The sequence below is a fragment of the Chenopodium quinoa genome, unplaced genomic scaffold, assembly GCF_001683475.1.
Source record: "Chenopodium quinoa cultivar QQ74 unplaced genomic scaffold, ASM168347v1, whole genome shotgun sequence".
Taxonomy (NCBI): Eukaryota; Viridiplantae; Streptophyta; class Magnoliopsida; order Caryophyllales; family Amaranthaceae; genus Chenopodium; species Chenopodium quinoa.
The window spans coordinates 818-22,613 of record NW_018742789.1 but is presented as its reverse complement, the minus strand read 5'-3'; the positions used below and the strand labels follow the sequence as shown (position 1 = coordinate 22,613).

General features: G+C 36.3%; 4 protein-coding genes across 7 annotated transcripts; 1 reads left to right on the top strand and 3 right to left on the bottom strand.

The window, feature by feature from the left end:
• Positions 1–3,893: 3,893 nt before the first annotated feature.
• On the bottom strand, positions 3,894–5,322 carry LOC110724929. The gene is made up of 2 exons (XM_021904421.1): positions 4,410–5,322; positions 3,894–4,260 (listed from the first exon to the last, which is right to left on the bottom strand). The coding sequence occupies exons 1-2, from the start codon at positions 4,561–4,563 to the stop codon at positions 3,920–3,922; spliced, it is 495 nt and encodes a 164-aa protein (XP_021760113.1). The 5' UTR covers positions 4,564–5,322; the 3' UTR covers positions 3,894–3,919.
• A 128-nt stretch (positions 5,323–5,450) lies between these two features.
• On the bottom strand, positions 5,451–11,987 carry LOC110724923. 4 transcript variants are annotated; one of them, XM_021904409.1, is made up of 6 exons: positions 11,675–11,987; positions 10,996–11,302; positions 8,381–9,196; positions 7,195–8,253; positions 6,797–7,075; positions 5,451–6,082 (listed from the first exon to the last, which is right to left on the bottom strand). In XM_021904409.1, exons 3-6 carry the CDS (start codon positions 9,186–9,188, stop codon positions 5,520–5,522), a joined length of 2,709 nt encoding a protein of 902 aa, XP_021760101.1. In that variant the 5' UTR covers positions 9,189–9,196; positions 10,996–11,302; positions 11,675–11,987; the 3' UTR covers positions 5,451–5,519. The 4 variants fall into 4 exon arrangements, with proteins under 4 accessions (XP_021760101.1, XP_021760100.1, XP_021760102.1 ...); XM_021904408.1 differs by lacking the exon at positions 11,675–11,987 and adding an exon at positions 11,445–11,654; XM_021904410.1 differs by lacking the exons at positions 10,996–11,302; positions 11,675–11,987 and adding an exon at positions 9,295–10,043.
• A 436-nt stretch (positions 11,988–12,423) lies between these two features.
• Positions 12,424–14,247, top strand: LOC110724919 (basic peroxidase-like). The gene is made up of 4 exons (XM_021904405.1): positions 12,424–12,506; positions 12,569–12,632; positions 13,852–14,028; positions 14,143–14,247. Exons 1-4 carry the CDS (start codon positions 12,424–12,426, stop codon positions 14,245–14,247), a joined length of 429 nt encoding a protein of 142 aa, XP_021760097.1.
• Positions 14,248–20,532: 6,285 nt separating this feature from the next.
• LOC110724922 lies at positions 20,533–21,556 on the bottom strand. The gene is made up of 2 exons (XM_021904407.1): positions 21,049–21,556; positions 20,533–20,899 (listed from the first exon to the last, which is right to left on the bottom strand). Exons 1-2 carry the CDS (start codon positions 21,200–21,202, stop codon positions 20,559–20,561), a joined length of 495 nt encoding a protein of 164 aa, XP_021760099.1. The 5' UTR covers positions 21,203–21,556; the 3' UTR covers positions 20,533–20,558.
• Positions 21,557–21,796: the final 240 nt, after the last annotated feature.

The window sequence follows — 21,796 nt, the reverse complement described above, 5'->3', positions numbered from 1 at the left end:
TAGTTTTTGGCCATCTAGCTCCCCAAAAATTCTATAAATACCCACCTCCATTTCATTTCCAAATCACAAAATCACAATCTCTTCTTCTTATCTCTTAATCTCTTATATTCTCTAATAATCCTTTTTTCTAAAATTCTCTAATTATTCTCTTAAATTCTCTAATTATTTTCCTAATATCGGAAAAAAATTAAAAAGTTCGTAATCGTAATTAGTGGAGCATTGAAGCACGGTTGTAAGATCTAAACTAATCATTAATTTATTATTTTTTTATTGTTATTATTAGAATAATCTTGTTTAATTATTATTGTTGTTAATTGTTATTATAATTGTTATAATTGTTGTTATTAGTTATTATTATTGTTACAATTATTGTTATTATTTTTTTATTGTTGTTATTGTTATTGTTATAATTGTTGTTATTAGTTATTATTATTGTTATTTTTATTGTTAAAATTGTTGTTATTAATTATTATTATTGTTAATCAGTTTTTATTAAAAATCTAATTGTTAATTATGGCATCGAACAACCCATCATCATCTAGGGGGGGGAAAGGCCGACTTGGCCGTAGTAGTAGCTCTAGAGAACCACCTAATACAACGAGCCCCCAAATTCCGAGTCCAACCAATGACCCCGGTTTCTCCCCCCCGGGCTATGAGCCATTTAGGCACGATGGTAGTTCCGGTTTTCAACCCTATTAAATGTCGGGATTTCCACCACCACCACCAAACCAATTTTCACCATCAAACCAATTTCAAAATCCACAACAATTCCCACAATTCGGTCAATTCCCGCCTAATTATTTTGGTGATCAACAAAACTATTATTCTAGCCAAAGTAGCCAAGAAAGTACCCAAATTCCCTCCGGTTCTACCCCTTCTGTTACTACTAACCCAAACACACATCATGAATGGTTCAGCGAAAGTGAGATGGTACTTTTGAAAAACCGAAGGAGTGAGGTATGGCGTCATTTCGTCCTAAATAAACCCAACCAAACATATGCAAAATGTAAAACATGTAATGGTGTATTCACGGCACTATCCAAATCCGGGACGGGACACCTAACTAGACACATGAAAGCTTGTGCAAAACCAGCTATTGATCCAACCCAACCAAAAATTTCCCAATACCATCCACACGGCTTCACCTACAACTATGAGAGGGATAGGGATGAACTAGGGAAAATGATAGTACACGCCGAACAACCTTTTCTTTTCTCGGAAAGTGACCCATTTAACACCTACATTAACAAAGCACTACAACCCCAACATAAAAGAATATCTAGGAAAACCGTTCGTTCCGCCGCCATGAAAAACTACCTAGAGTACAAATTGCGGTTACAAGCCGAATTGAGTAACCTTAACTGTAGAGTGTCTTTGACAGCCGATTCTTGGGATAATGGTTATAAATATCACTATTTATGTGTGACTTGCCATTGGGTAGATGATCAATGGTTGTTACAAAAAAGAATAATACATTTCAAAATGCTGGAATACCCACACACCGGCATTAACATTGCTCACCATTTAATGCAAGCAATAGACGAATACAACCTTCGAGATAAAATGATGTCTATGACTTTTGACAATGCAACCTCTATGACATACACAGCTAATCTTGTCAAACAAAACTTAACCGATGTAATATTAGACGGTGATGCTCTTCATACTAGATGTGTTTGCCATGTACTTAACTTATGTGTACAGGATGGAGTTCGGGCAATTGGCCCATACTACAACAAAATCAGAGATGCTATTATGTCTATTAATAGCTCAAACATGAGGTACCAAGAATGGAAGACTTTTCTAAGACAGCAAAAGATAAGGGCAATAAAAATCAAAACCGATTGCCCAACTAGGTGGAATTCCACCTATGACATGTTAACTAAGACAATTGAGTACAAGGGCCCGTTAACAATATTTTACAACCAAAAATTTCCACAAAATGCTTTATATGATGATGATTGGTATAACTGTGAAAGATATATGCAATTTTTACAGTTATTATATAACATGACGTATTGTTTTTCTTCTGTTTACAGTCCTTGTGCTCAAAACTTTCTTTCTAATGCATGTTTACTCGCCCAACTTTTCGCTGATCATCGCAACCAAAGTGATTATGATCAGTATCTTCCAGCAATGGAAACAAAGTGGCGTAAATATTATAGTGAAATTCCTTTGATTTATATTTTTGCTTCCATATTAGATCCTAGGCAAAAGTATGAAAACACATTTATGTTAGTTGACATTTATTTTCAATGCCTGAATCTTGACGATGATGTAGAAACGTATAAGAGTATTGTGAAGGATCAGTTTTTTGCTTTATATGGAGTCTATGAAAGCAAATATGGCACCGCTCCTCGCTCAGGGCCTTCCCAACCATCCAAAAACGTAAGTAAGAAGGCCAAACATTTATTTTCACAGGCTACTAACTTGATTTCAAGGTTTTCAGGTGATTCATCAATCAGGAGAACGCAAAGCGACGTCTCGGAGTTGCAGATGTACCTGAGTTATGACTTCACCAAAGGCATGGACGACGATGAGATTAACAGCCTCGACCTCCTTGCATGGTGGAAACAACAAAGCACGAAGCATCCAACTTTGGCGGCAATGGCACGAGACATTCTTGGTATCCAAGTCTCCTCTGTTGCCTCCGAATGAGCTTTCAGCGCATCCGGAAGGGTTCTGGACGATAAAATAACAAGTCTAAAACCCGAAATACTAGAAATGTGCGTGTGTTTCAAAGATTGGTTGGATGCGGAAAATCGCTCACAAGACCGTTCTTACGAGGACAACGACAACGATGAAGGAACCTCCGCTTCCGACCGTTCGGGTTCAGCTAGTTCCCAATCTATCCAACTAGCCGATGAAGCCGAAGCCGAAGCCGACGACGAAGACGAGCAAGAAGAAGAATAAACAATTTTTGTATATTGTACGATTTTAATCATTATCAATATTATCATTTTCCAATTTTTGTTTAATACCATCATTGTACGATTTTTATCATTGTACAATTTTCTCAACTCAAGTAATAATAATATGAAGTACGCATTATTCACATCCAAGCCCAATTTGCCTTTTTTTCCCCGTTTTGTTATAATTTGTAAATTCGTATTAAAAAAAATAAAATTATACCAATTACTAATACAAAATTATATTTAATAAATCATAAACATTAAATTTTAAAGTAATAGTATAGAGTAAATATATAAATATAAATATTGAATATATAAAATTATAAAACATAAATATTCAACTTATAATTATAAAACTTATAACCTTATAACTTATAAAAATTATAATTATAATTATAATTTTATAACTTATATACATTATAATATAAGTTATAATGTTGTCACTTTTTTTAAAAAAAAAAATAAAAAAAAAAAGGTTGGAAACTGCCAGCCCGCTGCCGGCCCGCCAGGCCGGCACGTGGCCGGCACGGCACGAGCCCGCCAGGCATGAGGGCCGTGCCAGGCCGTGGGTTGGCCTGTGAGAATGGCCGGCACGGCACGACACGACTTCCTGGGCACGGCGGCACGATCGGCACGGCACGCAGGAGCACGTGGCCCGCGGCGGCCCGGCCCGGCACGATGCCCAGGTTTAGAATTTTCGAAAGAAAAATATTTCAGCAGGAAATTATTTAATCAGGAGAACTAATTTATAGTTGTGGTTTTCCTAGAAACTATATGTTCATGAAAACTAATGTTTTATTGAAAACAATCAACCGGGGCCTAAATAAACGGCCCATAGTCATACTCTTTGCTAGTCCAGAGCACAAATGTTAACTGACTTAAGCCAGTATAAGCACTAGTATTATTAAAGAACATAGTCAATAACAGACAATCTAGCAAACTTGGTTTCTAATGATTGCAACATTCGAAGCATACTTCAAATCTTCCACTAGTCAGCATCATCCATTCTAATGCTCTTCAGAACGTTGATTATCCATTAAGTTCTCCCTAACGTTTTCCACTCTTGTGTCCATGGTCAAGTTGCCAACAGCGTTGGAGTTGGATGATACATGATTTGGCAACATATGCCGATCGCATCCAGTTATACCCTTCCCCACAATATCCGCGTGAGCAGTTGAATTAGAAGGATTCACCAAATTCTGATGTGTTGTGGAATCACTTCCAAATGGTGCTTTACTATCGTGTTTCCTCTTCTTTGCATCATCATCAAGATGTTGCTTCCTTTTTTTGCTTGATGGCCACACCAGCTTCAATTCTGTCAATCTTCGCTTCATTGTACACCTCGAGACTGCAAATTGTGGTCATTTAAGAAAGACCAAGAATCAAAACATAAACTATTTTTATTTAACTACAATTTGCTGAACAAATTCATGGAATTAAAAGCACATAACATAAATTTGTTCTAGGACCAAAATTTTTAATCATAAAGTAACATACCTCCAACTTGTTCTGCAGCTTCTTGGAATGTCATATTTTTGGACCAAAATGATTGAAGCGTCTCTAGTGAAATTTCTTTTCTTTTGTAACCCTTGATGTCATTTTGAAGGGTTTGGTTCTGCTCATGCTCATAATTTCCTTGTTCACTTTCCATAGTTGCAGAGTCACTTTGTATAGCAGGGATACTCTAACTTTCAGGATTTGAATGAAATATTGAATACGTACTGTACTAGTATATGAGAATTGAGAAGCAGCTACCAATTTATAAAAACTTTGAGCCTGAACCTACATTATTCTCCTATTTCTTCCCACCGCCCCCCCCCCCTAAAAAAAAAAAAAAAAAAAAAGTGAGGTGGATAGGGATTGATGAACAACCCATAGAGATTATCAGATTAATAATGCAGCACAACTATTCTGGACCCCACAATCAACCCTAGTTCACTAAGTTGTACGAAGTATATTGAACCTGAACCTTATTTTCTTAAAAAAAAAAATAATGAAATAAAAACTAGTTGTGTATTGAACCTGAACCTTGAAAAATAAAAAAAAAATAAAAAAAACTTGGACCTCACTAAATAATTACCCATTCACCCGACATTGACCCGGCAATCCTAACCCGATCCATGACCCGAAATTAACCCAAAAATGTTAACCCGAAATTGATCTTATACCCAAATTAACTCGATACCCAAAGCGACCCGAAACCCAAAGTGACGCAACCCGATCTTAACCCTACAGACTCAAAACACAAAACAACCAGAAATGACCTGACCCATAATTAACATCTTTGTGTGAGAATAACAAGACTCATTTTCCTCTACACTCTGATTCTCTAAGCTTGTACTTCGTAATATTTATTTTATCTCTCTATATTCATAAGATTTATACTTTTATGATATCTCCCATTTCATCACTCTCTAAATACATACGGTGGAAAATATTTTCCTTTAGAAAATAATGGAAATCTTATTTTCTTCCCTCCTTTTACTTCTCTCTTATTAATCCTCACATTACTATTCCTACTTTTAAGAAGGGAAAAAGTAACACGGAGTAACAACATTTAATTACATGAGTCAAAATATGTCAACTATAAGCAATAGTTTTACAGTATTAAACAACATAGTCAATAACAGACAATCTAACAAACTTGGTTCCCAATGATTCAGCAACATTCGAAGCATACTTCAAATCTTCCACACTAGTCAGCATCATCCACTCTTTATCTTCATCTTGATAAAGCAATCTATATTTGTTCAACTCAAGTTGGAACTTCATGCCTATTTCTTCAATTAGTTGATTAATCGGTAAAGTCAAAGAGAAAACAATTCTCACTGAAAGCTCCTTGTAAGTGGCTTTTACAACAATTGTGCCTGAACTTTCAGTTGTATGAAGAGCGCCTTCCAGATGCCCTTGGACTTGTTGCTGGATATCCATATGGCTTTCAATTAAGGGCTCTTCCAAATGCAGGTCTGATCCCATTATACACTGCACATTTTCCGTGTGAGCTGCTGAACTACCTAGGTTCACCACATTCTGTTGTGAGCAATAACTTTCAAATGGTGCTGTATTGTTTGTTTTCCTCTTCTTTGCATCAGGCTGTTGTTTTCTTCCTTTTCTTGGCCACTTCTCGACACCCAATTCTTTTATTGTTCGTTTCAATGTAGACCTCGATACTGCAAATTGAAGTCAAGTATGATTAATCATTTAGAAAAGCCAAGTATGATACTGCAAATTGAAGTCAAGTATGATAAAGAAGCTCAAGCAGTTAATTTTTTTATGGAAATCATCGGGATGACAGGATGTCTATCTCAGTCTTAATGATAAATTAATTTTCAAAAACCATCCTTATAAAGTCATAACCACAAATTTAGTTATGGACCATTAACATTAATTAGGGAATATAGGTAAACAAATATTTTCACGAGTATAAATGTGACCACACTATTTATAAAAGTTCAAAGAGACAATTAACATCAATGAAGACAATTAAGTAAGCAAACATATATAATTAGAGGTTCGCACATTGTAAATAAGAGTTTGCTTGAAATTATTAAAAGGCAGGGATCAAAATTTCACATGAACATCTAAATTTGCTTAGTTTCCATTTTTATCAACCAAAAAAAAAAAAAATTGTGTAGTGTCCATGATGTAAATTTATGTTACTCCGCACATGGCACAACATTACTCAATGTTTTAATAGTTTTGCTCTAGGAAAAAGTTCTCAATTGAAGTTTTGCATTGAATACAGCATTATTATTCCTTTTGAAATATCAGTGGCATCAATAGAAATTAAAACTTCAATGAATAAACAGATTTTGGCAAGAGTATGTAAATGCAGGTCTCAGATAATTAACAATTCTAATACAAACAAAATGCGATCATGATACCTCCAAATATTTTTTCTGCAGTTTCTTGTAGTGACATCGGGTTTTCGGACCAACATTGTTGTAGCTTCTCTTCAGATATTTCAATTCTACTATTTCTCTCCACCTTATTGTGTTGAGGGACCTGTTTCTGCCCATTTTCTAAATCATGATGACTGTTCTCACCATTATCTTGCTCAATACCACCTTGTGCTGTTGTTATGTGCTCAATAGAGCCCATACTTATACTGTTGAAAGGATCTGCTGATGTCTGCTCATCAGGGACAGTTTCATGAATTTCTACTGTTGGCATTTTGATACGAGAGTTATTCATATGTGTGAAGTATGCATCATCCGTGTCATCAATGATGATAAAAAAAATGCAAGTTATGACATATGAATTACTGGCAACATTTAATTACCTCTAGGAACAACAGTTACTTCATCTTCGCTTTCATCGGAGGCTGAGGCTTGGTAAAGGGAAGCATCATAGGCGTTGCTCTTGTAGTATGCTTCTTCTGTGTCATCGATGATGGACACTTGCTTCAGATTCCTTGGCAATCTTTCAAAGTTAAAACACTTGGGGAGGATTAAGTGTAGTAGATTGCGCAGCTTCACAAAACTAGGAGGAAGGGTCTTGATTCTGGTGACGCTGATATCAAGAGTATGCAAATTGACTAACTCATGTAGATTTGATGGTAGTTTTTCGAGGCTGATACAGTCTTTGAGTTGTAATTCTTGCAAGTTGTGGAGTCTTGCTATATCTTCAGGAAAGAACTCCATTTTAGAACATGTAATGGAGAGTGTCTCCAGGTTGACTAATTTATTCCAACATTTTTCAAAGATACATCTCAGGTCATTATAATCTTTGAAAAACAAAATTTCCAGGTGATGTAGGCCAATAGGAAGTGAGTCAAGTGACTCGAAGGAGCAATCCACAAGCCTGAGTTTGTGAATATACATACATGGTGGCAATGACTCGCAATAATCACAGGAATTGAGATCCAGACTCCTTAAGTTAGTTAACTTTTCCAAGCTATCATAAAGTGGCCTCATATTGCAAGATGATAAAGAGAGATGTTTGAGGCTGACAGGCATATTAAAATTTTCCAAGCTATCATAAATGGATAATCGCAGATGTAGTGTTTGTAAATTGGATAGCTTGCTTAAGCTGTGAATAACGGACTCATCAATTTCAACATCAGAAGAGTCGAGAGAGAGATGTGTAAGCCTTGTGAATGTGACAAAGTAGTTATCCGGGAGGCAAATATGATCAGTGAAGTAGAGATAGAGGTGGGTGAGCTCACTGAATTGCATTATGGAATCTGTTAACTCCTTAACATTTTCCAAGTCCAAAAATCGAACCAACATGAGTAAATTTCTGTTATTAATAATCCATTGCGAAGGATCATCCTCCTTCAATCGGAGATAACCAGGAGGAGATATGATAGAGGGATTTTGAGCTGCATCATTTCTTATTTCTGCCATTGTAGGAGGGGGAGAGAAGAGATAAGCTTGATTATTACATAGTATAACTACCACGTCAACTAGAACAAACAAATTTGGAGTAAAACTGTAAAAGTAAAAGCATTGGCAATGTAAACTTACCTCCACCAAAAGGAATGGGCAATTCTCCTATCTCTGTTTTAAGTTCCTCCCAGGATTTGCGAACATGCCTATCTTTAACAGAAATGATGACCGAATGATTCAAGTCATATGGCAACGTTTCGAGTCTGAAATGTTCGGGCAACATTAGATGTCGGAGTTTGCGTAGCTTCGTGATGCTCCAAGGAAGACACTTGATTTTGGATGATTGAATATCAAGAAGACATAAATGGGCCAACCCATCCAAATTTGCCGGCAATTCAACCAGGGACTCACAGGAAAAGAGAGATAAAGATGTCAAATTGGATAGATTTGCAATGCTCAAAGGAAGTGACTTTATGTTCTTGCAATATTTAAGTTTGAGATGGGTAAGGCTCACCAACTGCCCTATATTTGCCGGCAATTCAACAAGGGAATCACAGGAAGAGAGAGTTAAATAAGTCAAATTGGATAGATTTACAATGCTATCAGGAAGGAACTTTATGTTCTCGCAATAATCAAGCTTGAGATGAGTAAGGCTCACCAACTGCCCTATATTTGCCGGCAATTCTTCCAAACAATAACACTTATAAAATTGCAAGTGCTCCAATTTGTGAAGCCTAGTGATGGTGTTAGACACACATTTCAGGGAATCACAGTACAAGAATTCCAGGCGGATGAGCTGTGTGAGCTCACCTATTGATTCTCCTACCTCTTCCTTTTCATAACAACGCAAGGCTAGACGAGAAGGAGGGTTATTTTTAATCCATGCCTCTGGATCCTCCCTCAATTCCAAGTGACCTTTAGAATCTACTTCTCCGCAAGTTATCATTTCCTTAGCTTCAACAAGAACACCAAAAACCACCTCTTTTAATTTTAATTTCAAACTACAGAAATATAAACTGGGAAATAAAGGAACAAAGAGAGAAGATAAATACTACTCAGTAGTTGCAGCTTTAAGATTCCATCAAGAAATTATCACAACTATCAACTTCAACGTGAACCTCAACCGCAAATAATTAGTTGTGGTTAATAAGAAGAACTAATGACCACATAGATTTATAAATGCATCACAGCTTTTCTGGACCCCACTTAAGTAATTATGCCTTGAACCTGAGCCTCAATGAATTATTATGCATTGAACCTGAACCTCAAGTTATACTTCACTAAGTTAACAGTAACGGCCCATAGTCATACTATGTTGGTATGTTCCTTAAAAAAAAAAAAAAAACAACTCTGTTGGTTTGTATATCTACTAGTTAAAAATAAAAAAAAGTATTCTAAATCTATTAGTCCAGATATTTATTTATTTATTTAAGAAAAATAAAGTAACAACAAGCATTTAATTTTATACGGAGTAGCTTATACTATATGAGTCAAAATATGTCAACTCTATCCAATTACACTCTGTTTCTCTACCTTTTTTTTTTTTTTTTTTTTTTTTGTTTTTTCAAATTACAAGTGTCTTTTACCCACTTATAAAGCACATATCTAGGGATGTCAGTGGGGCGGGTCAAATAAGAGACCCGCGTTGGGGCGGGTCAAATAAGAGAGCTGCGTTGGGGCGGGGATGAATCTTGGTTTGGCGGGTGATGGGGCGGGGATGGAGATAAAAACCATACCCGCCATGGGTGATGAGGCGGGGTGGATTTTAGGTTTATCCGCCCCACCCGTCCCACTTCGTACCCGCTCCATCCCCACCCACCCCACTTCGTACCCGCTCCATCTCCACCCACCCCACTTCGTACCCGCCCCATCCCCACATCCATATATTTTTAAAAACAAAATTATATACTTTTATACTATTTTATAAAAAAAATTATGTAAAATAAAATAGTAAATATAATACTTTGTAATACACTTATATTATAAACAATAGAATGTGTAATATTAATAATAATTTTTTTCTTTTTGCAATCTTTATTAATTATGAAGGATTGTGTATTTGGGAGGCGGGGATTAGGCAGGTCTTAGGTGGGGATTAGGTGGGGGTGATTATTCAAGTGGGGGCGGGGATGGGGATGAATTTTAGACCCGTCGCGGGGATGGGGATGGGGATGGGATGGATATGAAAATTTTAGATTGAGATGAGGATGGGAAGACTAAAATCCGCCCCACCCCGCCCTATTGACAACCCTTGGCGGACCCAGGAACTTCCGGACCCAGGAACTTCCGACTGGTGAGTCACAATCGATAACCAAATATGTAAAAAAAAAATTTCTTACCAAGATCATCCAAATAGAAAATTGACAAGATTACAATACTAACTAATAATTAACAAGCTTAAAATTGACAAGACTAAAATTGACAAGCTAATAAACACCCTAAATAAACACTGACCACAATTCACATAATCACATGGTCAAAAAGGTTCAAATTTCATCAAAAAGACAAAAACCCAACAACATTAACAAAAGGTTCAAAGTTTACAAACAAACAACAACAAAATCAACTAAAGTTTCAAACTTTTACCAAAAAACTAACAAAATCAACGAAATAGAGAGAAGAATCCAATCACTGTGTCTCGACAACCTCCAATTTCCCTTAAACTTATATCAAATAATTTAATAGAATTAACTAATTAGACTGAATTAAATTGAAGATTAGAATTTTAAACTAAAAATTAGAAATCAACTTACTAGCAAAATGAGAATAGGAGAGAGAGGAGGAAGCTTTCGATGATCACCGACAACCCAAATACCCAATCAAGAGCAACAACACCATCAATGTGTGGAGGCAGTGGAGCCGGCGAGCCGCCTGTGTGCAGCAGCAGCAGTGAGCGAAGATGAAGAAGAGGAAGAGCAGGAGGAGGTGACCAGCACTGGAAGCAGTGGCGGAGGTCTGCTGATCTGGCCGTCTGGTGATTTGGTGAAGATGAAGCGAAGAGGAAGAGCAGGAGCAGGGCAGGAACACAATTTCTCACCTGCAATCTTAGCTTTCTTCGTTCTACAACCAAATAAACATTAAAAATAACATTAAAAAATTAAATCATGAAATTTTACACATACGCAATTCAATTAGGAACAAATTACAAGTACCCAGATCAAAATTAACAATCAAAAAGTTAAATTGAAGACAAATAGAAGACCTGATGAACAAAATTGATGTTGGGTTGAGAAAGAAAAGATGGGTAAAGGAGAAAAAGAAACAAGAGGATGATGAATTGAAGTGAGAGGCAAACTTTTCAAGAAAAGACTGAACTTTGTTCCTAACATCATCGTTATTATCATCATCAAATACTAGAATTTCACAATCAAGTGATAAGCCATAGTAAATATTCAATCAAATTACAGACATTTGCTAGAAAACAGAAATTACCTTAAGCAATGGAGTGTATCAATAATTCGTCTAGCTCGGAGTGTAAATCTTCGAATATTTTTTTTTTTTTTTAAGAAAAAAATTAGAATTTTTTTTGGGCCTTGGTGACTCATTTGACCCACCAGGCACAAGGCCAATTCCGCCACTAGGCTACAAATATCTAAACATCTATAAATTTTGAATCACACGTCGAAACTAATTTAAGAATATCTCACACGTATTTAGTTTCCCTCTTCATTACAACATTCCAAACAAAAACAGCTCAAAGAAACGGAGTTATATCATTATATTCACTATCCTACAAATAATAAATGTAAGTCAATGAGTCAATATTATTCCGGCACAATTTTCAGCAAATCCATAGTATAACTGTCTCTTTAGAGCAAGATTATTGGAGAGGATATATGTCCTCTTGTGTGGGTTTTTTTGCTGATTTGGAGTAGTCCTCTTTGATGTTGGGTAATGTAGAGGATCCTCAAGGAGAAGAGGATTACCTTGTCCTTTGTGCCAAGAGGATGAAGTGTCAACTTTTATTTGTTTATTTGTTACATAATTTTATAAACTCAAAAAAATTATAACGGTAATTAATCACAAACGGTAACATATTTTTAAAAACTAATTTTACCAACGGTTGTATTTTTATTTTCTCTATAAAATGAACCTAATTTTGGCCATCTTTTATACACTTCAATTTTGCATCTTTTTCACTCCTTCCTCTCTTTCCTCTCTTTTTATAATTTTCTTTTGTAATGGATGAAAATAATCATAGTTATGGAAGAAATATGAATTTGGCAGAATATTTATGGGCAAGATTTGAGCATACTAGTAATCGGTAAGGAAAAAAGAGGATAATTAGTTATTTGTCTTTAATTTCTTGTATTTGTTGTACTTTAGTGTATCAATTAGTGTTTTTATTCCTAATTTGATGTGTTACTGTATCAAAATATATATAGGTAAGGTAATTTTTATTATGTATGCTAATTATCGAATCCTAATTATTATTATTATTATCATTATTAGACCTTATCATTATAGAAATCAATAAAAAATAATCTTTTACAAAGAAAAAATTTGAAGGTGGGGCCATATTTATAGTATAAAATATATCAAGAGGATACCCTTTGATGTGGGAAAAATAAATGGAAGAGGATGGAAGAGAGGAAAGAGATAGTGGGAAATAAGGTGGATGAAAGAGAGTATGAGGTGTCAAAATAGGGTAAGGAGAGAGAATGTTTGTGAGGACAAAACCATCCTCACCAATATTTATGCTCTTAGTAAAGATTAGATGATTTAAGACTATAATACCCTGATCCAGAAGATGAAAGCAGCAAAAACTTAAACCAAACAAAAACCATGAACTTTCAACATCAAGTAACCCAAAAATCATGCAAATTCTACCTATCATAATAAACATGTATACATACCAGTAATTTGGTTAGGGTAGTTGGACATCACAGTAGTAACTCACTACTTACACAACCTGTAAAAGCATTGGTATGAAAACCCACCATTAATTCCCTCTGCCAGCTCTGTTTTATTCATCAGCCCTCTAAATTGTCAGTGTCTCCATTAAAATTTACAGCCCTCTTTCTTCAGCTTCCTACCTATCAACTCCAAAAACATAATAAATGCAACTTTAAATCAATAAATAAGCTTTCTTTGAACTTTCTTTCTCACCTTCTATAAATACATAAAACAAGCTGCATGTTACATTGCATCCAGTTCTGACATACAAAAATTATATATATAACGAGAGTAAGAGTTTATAATTTATGCTACATTGACTTGGGAATGGTATACAAAATGATTAATGTACCTGTTGAAGCTAATTGTCTTCAAAAACCAACATTCTTGGTTTTAATCCTTGTTTTAGGATTGTTTCCTTGTTATATTCATTGATTCTCCTTTGAATTATATGCATTGTCGTGCCCGGGTGTCGAGTTTGTAGTCCGGGATGCTGTAAGATGAGCTGCTTCTACTGATCCGACTGTTCCGGGGAAACTTTTACGCTTGCTCTTCCATGACTGCTCCGTCAACGTGAGTTTCCGTCTCTTGTATCTATCCATCCCTCTATCCATCTATCTGTACATTATACTAAAGTGGCGGCAGCTTCCTAAGAAGAGCCATTTAATAGATGCTAGATAATTAAATGCTATATTATAGCTATGTTCTTGCAGGATTGTGATGCATCAGTGCTAGTAGAAGGGGATGGAACTGAGAAAGCAGATCCTGCAAATAAATCTCTAGGAGGATTTGAAGTAATAGAGACGGCTAAAAGAGAGCTAGAATTGTTCTGCCCTGGAACTGTTTCATGTGCTGATATTCTTGCACTGGCTGCTAGAGATGTTGTCATGGTACCATAAAACCTATCCTTCTTTCTCATGTTCGAGCATGCGCGCACACACACACACACTTTTTTCATTGTTGTTTACAAATGTTCTAATATAATAAAGATATCATGTTTTCAGAACAATCTAACAACACTGCTATCATTAGATGATCTTGAAAGATTTAAGGCATGCTCTAAGTTAGAGATGCGGGTCACTAGTACCGGATGTTTCTCTTCATCTTGATACTTTATTTTGAATGTGTTAACCTCGAGTTCTAGCTGGTTGGCCAACTCTTCCTTGAGCTGGTCAATACTGTAACTCAATGAGAAATCAAATCTAACTACATCATCTTTATAAGTGGCCTTCACTGTAAAGTTGCTTGAGTTATTTTCATTTTGTTGCAAAGCATCTGACTATGTACACTCATTTGCACCATCCAAATGCTCGTGGGCGCATTGAAAATGATCTATATCGCCTAGAGTTTCCATTAAGTTCTCTCTGAGGGTTTCCATTGTGTCCAAGGTCAAGTTGCTAACAGTGTCGGGGGTGGATGATACATGATTTGGCAAAGTAAGCTGGTCTGCTCCCATTATACACTCCCCTACAGTTTCCGTGTGAGATGCTGAATTAGCAGGATTATTCGCCAAGTTCTGCTGCGATGAATCATTTCCAACTGGTTCTTTATTATTCTGTTTCCTCTTCTTTACATTCTGATGCTGCTTCCCTTTTCTGCTTGATTGCCACTTGAGTTTCAAAGCATTCAATCTTCGCTTCATTGTAGACCTTGAGACTACAAATTGTGGACAAGTACGACGAATCATATAAGCAAGACAATGAATCAAAACATAAACCATTTATATTTGACAACAACATCATAAATTAGATAAAGGAGAAAATAGAAGACACAAGTACATAATGAGAAGTACTACGTATGTAATAGCATTTACAATAATGTTACACTAATGGAAGGTGTTAATGGCATCAAAGCACATACGCGAGCTAAAAATCTACTGATTACCAAAGAAACTCGAGCAGTTTTCTAAGAAATCATCAGGATGCAGATCTCACTCTCCAAGATTCTATTACTTTGTCTTTTAAAATATGCTAATGACAATAAATTTTGTAAACCGAAAACTTCTCAATCATATTATTAGCATTTTCTTAAAAAGGAGTGGCAATAGTCTCTAGGAGTAAGAGTAGGCAGTTTCTAAAAACATCAAATAATAATAGAAAGGTAAATTATTAAGAAATGGAAAATGTAGTTTTTAATTCTGTTGAAGTATCAGGTTGATTTGAGGTAGCTTCTTGGTTCATAGAAGTTACCAGAAGCAGCTTATGCCCGAGCACGCAACGAACTTACAGCAGTCACTTTAACAGAATGTAAGTTGTTGTAACAGTCTGCAGTTTTTATAACTTTCCTGAAATCCAGGGGTATTTTGCTGTACATAGAAATACCTGTATTAATCTCCATTCTTCTGTACATTCAAAGAATACAAGTCCCTGCATTCTTCTCCATACACTATGGAATTTTACTAAAGTTTTCCAGCAAACTTAACAAATATTAAAAACAGATGATACAATGCAAGGTTTCATCAAACCGAAACTCTATTCTGAACATCTAAATTTACTAAGTGTATGCCCATGATATATATTATTGTACTATGCATATGATAAATCATCACTTATTGTTTTTATGATTTACTCTAGGAAAAAGCTCTTTATTATTACAGTTCCACGTTGCCTACAGCATTATTATTCCTTTTGATATATCAGTGGCCTGATTTACTGATTAAAAATGATATAATAGTTTTGACAGCAACTAACTTAATATTCATCAATGAGTGCACACTACACAATTTTAGCAAGAGTATATATTTGGAATTTGTATGTAAATGCATGGTCTCAGATATTAAAAAGTCTATTATAAACAAAATGCAAACATACTTCCAATTTTATTTGCAGCATCTTCCAGTGTCATGTTTTTGGACCAGAATGGTTGTAGTGTCTCTAAAGTAATTTCTTTTCCTTTCTTACCCTTCACGTTATTATTTTGAGGGATCTGACTCTGCTCGTTTTCTGAATCACGATGACTGTTATATCAGTTCAATTCCTAATTTTCTTCTCTCATAAACAATTCAGTTCAGTTCAGTTCTGCTCAGTTCAGTAAATCAGAACAGACCCTTAATCTAGGAATGTATGACAAAATGACGCGCAAACAAGTATAATTAATGTACATTTTCATTTGTTTTTTCTATTTTTAGCTCCTTATATGTAGCCCTTAGGGCTATGTATAGAATTTTCTAAAGCTGGGAACGGGCCGGGATGGCCCGCGTGCCGCCCGGCACGGCCCGCCGTTCGTCGCAGCCCGGCACGGCCCGATCCCCAGCCCCACCCGGCACGCCAGTCGAGATTCGTGCCACGGGCGTGCCACGGACAATGTTCTGGAATTGCAGGCCCGGCCCGGCACGAGCACGGCCAGGGCCCGGCGTGCTGGCCCGCCGTGCTGACACGTCGGCCCGGCACGTGGCACGAAGACCAGGCACGGCATTCGTGCCGGCCCAGCACGGCCCGCGTGCCCACCTTGGTTTATAACGGTAATATTACCGTTTTTTGCACATAATTAGCCAAAAAACGGCTAGTTTTTGGCCATCTAGCTCCCCAAAAATTCTATAAATACCCACCTCCATTTCATTTCCAAATCACAAAATCACAATCTCTTCTTCTTATCTCTTAATCTCTTATATTCTCTAATAATCCTTTTTTCTAAAATTCTCTAATTATTCTCTTAAATTCTCTAATTATTTTCCTAATATCGGAAAAAAATTAAAAAGTTCGTAATCGTAATTAGTGGAGCATTGAAGCACGGTTGTAAGATCTAAACTAATCATTAATTTATTATTTTTTTATTGTTATTATTAGAATAATCTTGTTTAATTATTATTGTTGTTAATTGTTATTATAATTGTTATAATTGTTGTTATTAGTTATTATTATTGTTACAATTATTGTTATTATTTTTTTATTGTTGTTATTGTTATTGTTATAATTGTTGTTATTAGTTATTATTATTGTTATTTTTATTGTTAAAATTGTTGTTATTAATTATTATTATTGTTAATCAGTTTTTATTAAAAATCTAATTGTTAATTATGGCATCGAACAACCCATCATCATCTAGGGGGGGAAAGGCCGACTTGGCCGTAGTAGTAGCTCTAGAGAACCACCTAATACAACGAGCCCCCAAATTCCGAGTCCAACCAATGACCCCGGTTACTCCCCCCCGGGCTATGAGCCATTTAGGCACGATGGTAGTTCCGGTTTTCAACCCTATTATATGTCGGGATTTCCACCACCACCACCAAACCAATTTTCACCATCAAACCAATTTCAAAATCCACAACAATTCCCACAATTCGGTCAATTCCCGCCTAATTATTTTGGTGATCAACAAAACTATTATTCTAGCCAAAGTAGCCAAGAAAGTACCCAAATTCCCTCCGGTTCTACCCCTTCTGTTACTACTAACCCAAACACACATCATGAATGGTTCAGCGAAAGTGAGATGGTACTTTTGAAAAACCGAAGGAGTGAGGTATGTCGTCATTTCGTCCTAAATAAACCCAACCAAACATATGCAAAATGTAAAACATGTAATGGTGTATTCACGGCACTATCCAAATCCGGGACGGGACACCTAACTAGACACATGAAAGCTTGTGCAAAACCAGCTATTGATCCAACCCAACCAAAAATTTCCCAATACCATCCACACGGCTTCACCTACAACTATGAGAGGGATAGGGATGAACTAGGGAAAATGATAGTACACGCCGAACAACCTTTTCTTTTCTCGGAAAGTGACCCATTTAACACCTACATTAACAAAGCACTACAACCCCAACATAAAAGAATATCTAGGAAAACCGTTCGTTCCGCCGCCATGAAAAACTACCTAGAGTACAAATTGCGGTTACAAGCCGAATTGAGTAACCTTAACTGTAGAGTGTCTTTGACAGCCGATTCTTGGGATAATGGTTATAAATATCACTATTTATGTGTGACTTGCCATTGGGTAGATGATCAATGGTTGTTACAAAAAAGAATAATACATTTCAAAATGCTGGAATACCCACACACCGGCATTAACATTGCTCACCATTTAATGCAAGCAATAGACGAATACAACCTTCGAGATAAAATGATGTCTATGACTTTTGACAATGCAACCTCTATGACATACACAGCTAATTTTGTCAAACAAAACTTAACCGATGTAATATTAGACGGTGATGCTCTTCATACTAGATGTGTTTGCCATGTACTTAACTTATGTGTACAGGATGGAGTTCGGGCAATTGGCCCATACTACAACAAAATCAGAGATGCTATTATGTCTATTAATAGCTCAAACATGAGGTACCAAGAATGGAAGACTTTTCTAAGACAGCAAAAGATAAGGGCAATAAAAATCAAAACCGATTGCCCAACTAGGTGGAATTCCACCTATGACATGTTAACTAAGACAATTGAGTACAAGGGCCCGTTAACAATATTTTACAACCAAAAATTTCCACAAAATGCTTTATATGATGATGATTGGTATAACTGTGAAAGATATATGCAATTTTTACAGTTATTATATAACATGACGTATTGTTTTTCTTCTGTTTACAGTCCTTGTGCTCAAAACTTTCTTTCTAATGCATGTTTACTCGCCCAACTTTTCGCTGATCATCGCAACCAAAGTGATTATGATCAGTATCTTCCAGCAATGGAAACAAAGTGGCGTAAATATTATAGTGAAATTCCTTTGATTTATATTTTTGCTTCCATATTAGATCCTAGGCAAAAGTATGAAAACACATTTATGTTAGTTGACATTTATTTTCAATGCCTGAATCTTGACGATGATGTAGAAACGTATAAGAGTATTGTGAAGGATCAGTTTTTTGCTTTATATGGAGTCTATGAAAGCAAATATGGCACCGCTCCTCGCTCAGGGCCTTCCCAACCATCCAAAAACGTAAGTAAGAAGGCCAAACATTTATTTTCACAGGCTACTAACTTGATTTCAAGGTTTTCAGGTGATTCATCAATCAGGAGAACGCAAAGCGACGTCTCGGAGTTGCAGATGTACCTGAGTTATGACTTCACCAAAGGCATGGACGACGATGAGATTAACAGCCTCGACCTCCTTGCATGGTGGAAACAACAAAGCACGAAGCATCCAACTTTGGCGGCAATGGCACGAGACATTCTTGGTATCCAAGTCTCCTCTGTTGCCTCCGAATGAGCTTTCAGCGCATCCGGAAGGGTTCTGGACGATAAAATAACAAGTCTAAAACCCGAAATACTAGAAATGTGCGTGTGTTTCAAAGATTGGTTGGATGCGGAAAATCGCTCACAAGACCGTTCTTACGAGGACAACGACAACGATGAAGGAACCTCCGCTTCCGACCGTTCGGGTTCAGCTAGTTCCCAATCTATCCAACTAGCCGATGAAGCCGAAGCCGAAGCCGACGACGAAGACGAGCAAGAAGAAGAATAAACAATTTTTGTATATTGTACGATTTTAATCATTATCAATATTATCATTTTCCAATTTTTGTTTAATACCATCATTGTACGATTTTTATCATTGTACAATTTTCTCAACTCAAGTAATAATAATATGAAGTACGCATTATTCACATCCAAGCCCAATTTGCCTTTTTTTCCCCGTTTTGTTATAATTTGTAAATTCGTATTAAAAAAAATAAAATTATACCAATTACTAATACAAAATTATATTTAATAAATCATAAACATTAAATTTTAAAGTAATAGTATAGAGTAAATATATAAATATAAATATTGAATATATAAAATTATAAAACATAAATATTCAACTTATAATTATAAAACTTATAACCTTATAACTTATAAAAATTATAATTATAATTATAATTTTATAACTTATATACATTATAATATAAGTTATAATGTTGTCACTTTTTTTAAAAAAAAAAATAAAAAAAAAAAGGTTGGAAACTGCCAGCCCGCTGCCGGCCCGCCAGGCCGGCACGTGGCCGGCACGGCACGAGCCCGCCAGGCATGAGGGCCGTGCCAGGCCGTGGGTTGGCCTGTGAGAATGGCTGGCACGGCACGACACGACTTCCTGGGCACGGCGGCACGATCGGCACGGCACGCAGGAGCACGTGGCCCGCGGCGGCCCGGCCCGGCACGATGCCCAGGTTTAGAATTTTCGAAAGAAAAATATTTCAGCAGGAAATTATTTAATCAGGAGAACTAATTTATAGTTGTGGTTTTCCTAGAAACTATATGTTCATGAAAACTAATGTTTTATTGAAAACAATCAACCGGGGCCTAAATAAACGGCCCATAGTCATACTCTTTGCTAGTCCAGAGCACAAATGTTAACTGACTTAAGCCAGTATAAGCACTAGTATTATTAAAGAACATAGTCAATAACAGACAATCTAGCAAACTTGGTTTCTAATGATTGCAACATTCGAAGCATACTTCAAATCTTCCACTAGTCAGCATCATCCATTCTAATGCTCTTCAGAACGTTGATTATCCATTAAGTTCTCCCTAACGTTTTCCACTCTTGTGTCCATGGTCAAGTTGCCAACAGCGTTGGAGTTGGATGATACATGATTTGGCAACATATGCCGGTCGCATCCAGTTATACCCTTCCCCACAATATCCGCGTGAGCAGTTGAATTAGAAGGATTCACCAAATTCTGATGTGTTGTGGAATCACTTCCAAATGGTGCTTTACTATCGTGTTTCCTCTTCTTTGCATCATCATCAAGATGTTGCTTCCTTTTTTTGCTTGATGGCCACACCAGCTTCAATTCTGTCAATCTTCGCTTCATTGTACACCTCGAGACTGCAAATTGTGGTCATTTAAGAAAGACCAAGAATCAAAACATAAACTATTTTTATTTAACTACAATTTGCTGAACAAATTCATGGAATTAAAAGCACATAACATAAATTTGTTCTAGGACCAAAATTTTTAATCATAAAGTAACATACCTCCAACTTGTTCTGCAGCTTCTTGGAATGTCATATTTTTGGACCAAAATGATTGAAGCGTCTCTAGTGAAATTTCTTTTCTTTTGTAACCCTTGATGTCATTTTGAAGGGTTTGGTTCTGCTCATGCTCATAATTTCCTTGTTCACTTTCCATAGTTGAAGAGTCACTTTGTATAGCAGGGATACTCTAACTTTCAGGATTTGAATGAAATATTGAATACGTACTGTACTAGTATATGAGAATTGAGAAGCAGCTACCAATTTATAAAAACTTTGAGCCTGAACCTACATTATTCTCCTATTTCTTCCCACCGCCCCCCCCCCCCCCCAAAAAAAAAAAAAAAAGTGAGGTGGATAGGGATTGATGAACAACCCATAGAGATTATCAGATTAATAATGCAGCACAGCTATTCTGGACCCCACAATCAACCCTAGTTCACTAAGTTGTACGAAGTATATTGAACCTGAACCTTATTTTCTTAAAAAAAAAAATAATGAAATAAAAAACTAGTTGTGTATTGAACCTGAACCTTGAAAAATAAAAAAAAAATAAAAAAAAACTTGGACCTCACTAAATAATTACCCATTCACCCGACATTGACCCGGCAATCCTAACCCGATCCATGACCCGAAATTAACCCAAAAATGTTAACCCGAAATTGATCTTATACCCAAATTAACTCGATACCCAAAGCGACCCGAAACCCAAAGTGACGCCAACCCGATCTTAACCCTACAGACTCAAAAC

What these genes read in the sequence shown, in the direction of transcription:
- LOC110724929 (XM_021904421.1), bottom strand. Translation starts at nt 4,563, where the DNA reads ATGGAAAGTGAACAAGGAAATTATGAGCATGAGCAGAACCAAACCCTT. An exon ending in AGCTGCAGAACAAGTTGGAG is followed by an intron (nt 4,261 to 4,409) that starts GTATGTTACTTT and finishes CACAATTTGCAG; the next exon opens with TCTCGAGGTGTACAATGAAG.
- LOC110724923 (XM_021904409.1), bottom strand. Translation starts at nt 9,188, where the DNA reads ATGATAACTTGCGGAGAAGTAGATTCTAAAGGTCACTTGGAATTGAGG. An exon ending in GCCCATTCCTTTTGGTGGAG is followed by an intron (nt 8,254 to 8,380) that starts GTAAGTTTACAT and finishes CTACAATGGCAG; the next exon opens with AAATAAGAAATGATGCAGCT. An exon ending in TGCAGAAAAAATATTTGGAG is followed by an intron (nt 6,083 to 6,796) that starts GTATCATGATCG and finishes TTCAATTTGCAG; the next exon opens with TATCGAGGTCTACATTGAAA.
- LOC110724919 (XM_021904405.1), top strand. Translation starts at nt 12,424, where the DNA reads ATGGATGAAAATAATCATAGTTATGGAAGAAATATGAATTTGGCAGAA. An exon ending in TCAAAATATATATAGGTAAG is followed by an intron (nt 12,633 to 13,851) that starts GTAATTTTTATT and finishes ATGTTCTTGCAG; the next exon opens with GATTGTGATGCATCAGTGCT. An exon ending in CTGCTAGAGATGTTGTCATG is followed by an intron (nt 14,029 to 14,142) that starts GTACCATAAAAC and finishes TCATGTTTTCAG; the next exon opens with AACAATCTAACAACACTGCT.
- LOC110724922 (XM_021904407.1), bottom strand. Translation starts at nt 21,202, where the DNA reads ATGGAAAGTGAACAAGGAAATTATGAGCATGAGCAGAACCAAACCCTT. An exon ending in AGCTGCAGAACAAGTTGGAG is followed by an intron (nt 20,900 to 21,048) that starts GTATGTTACTTT and finishes CACAATTTGCAG; the next exon opens with TCTCGAGGTGTACAATGAAG.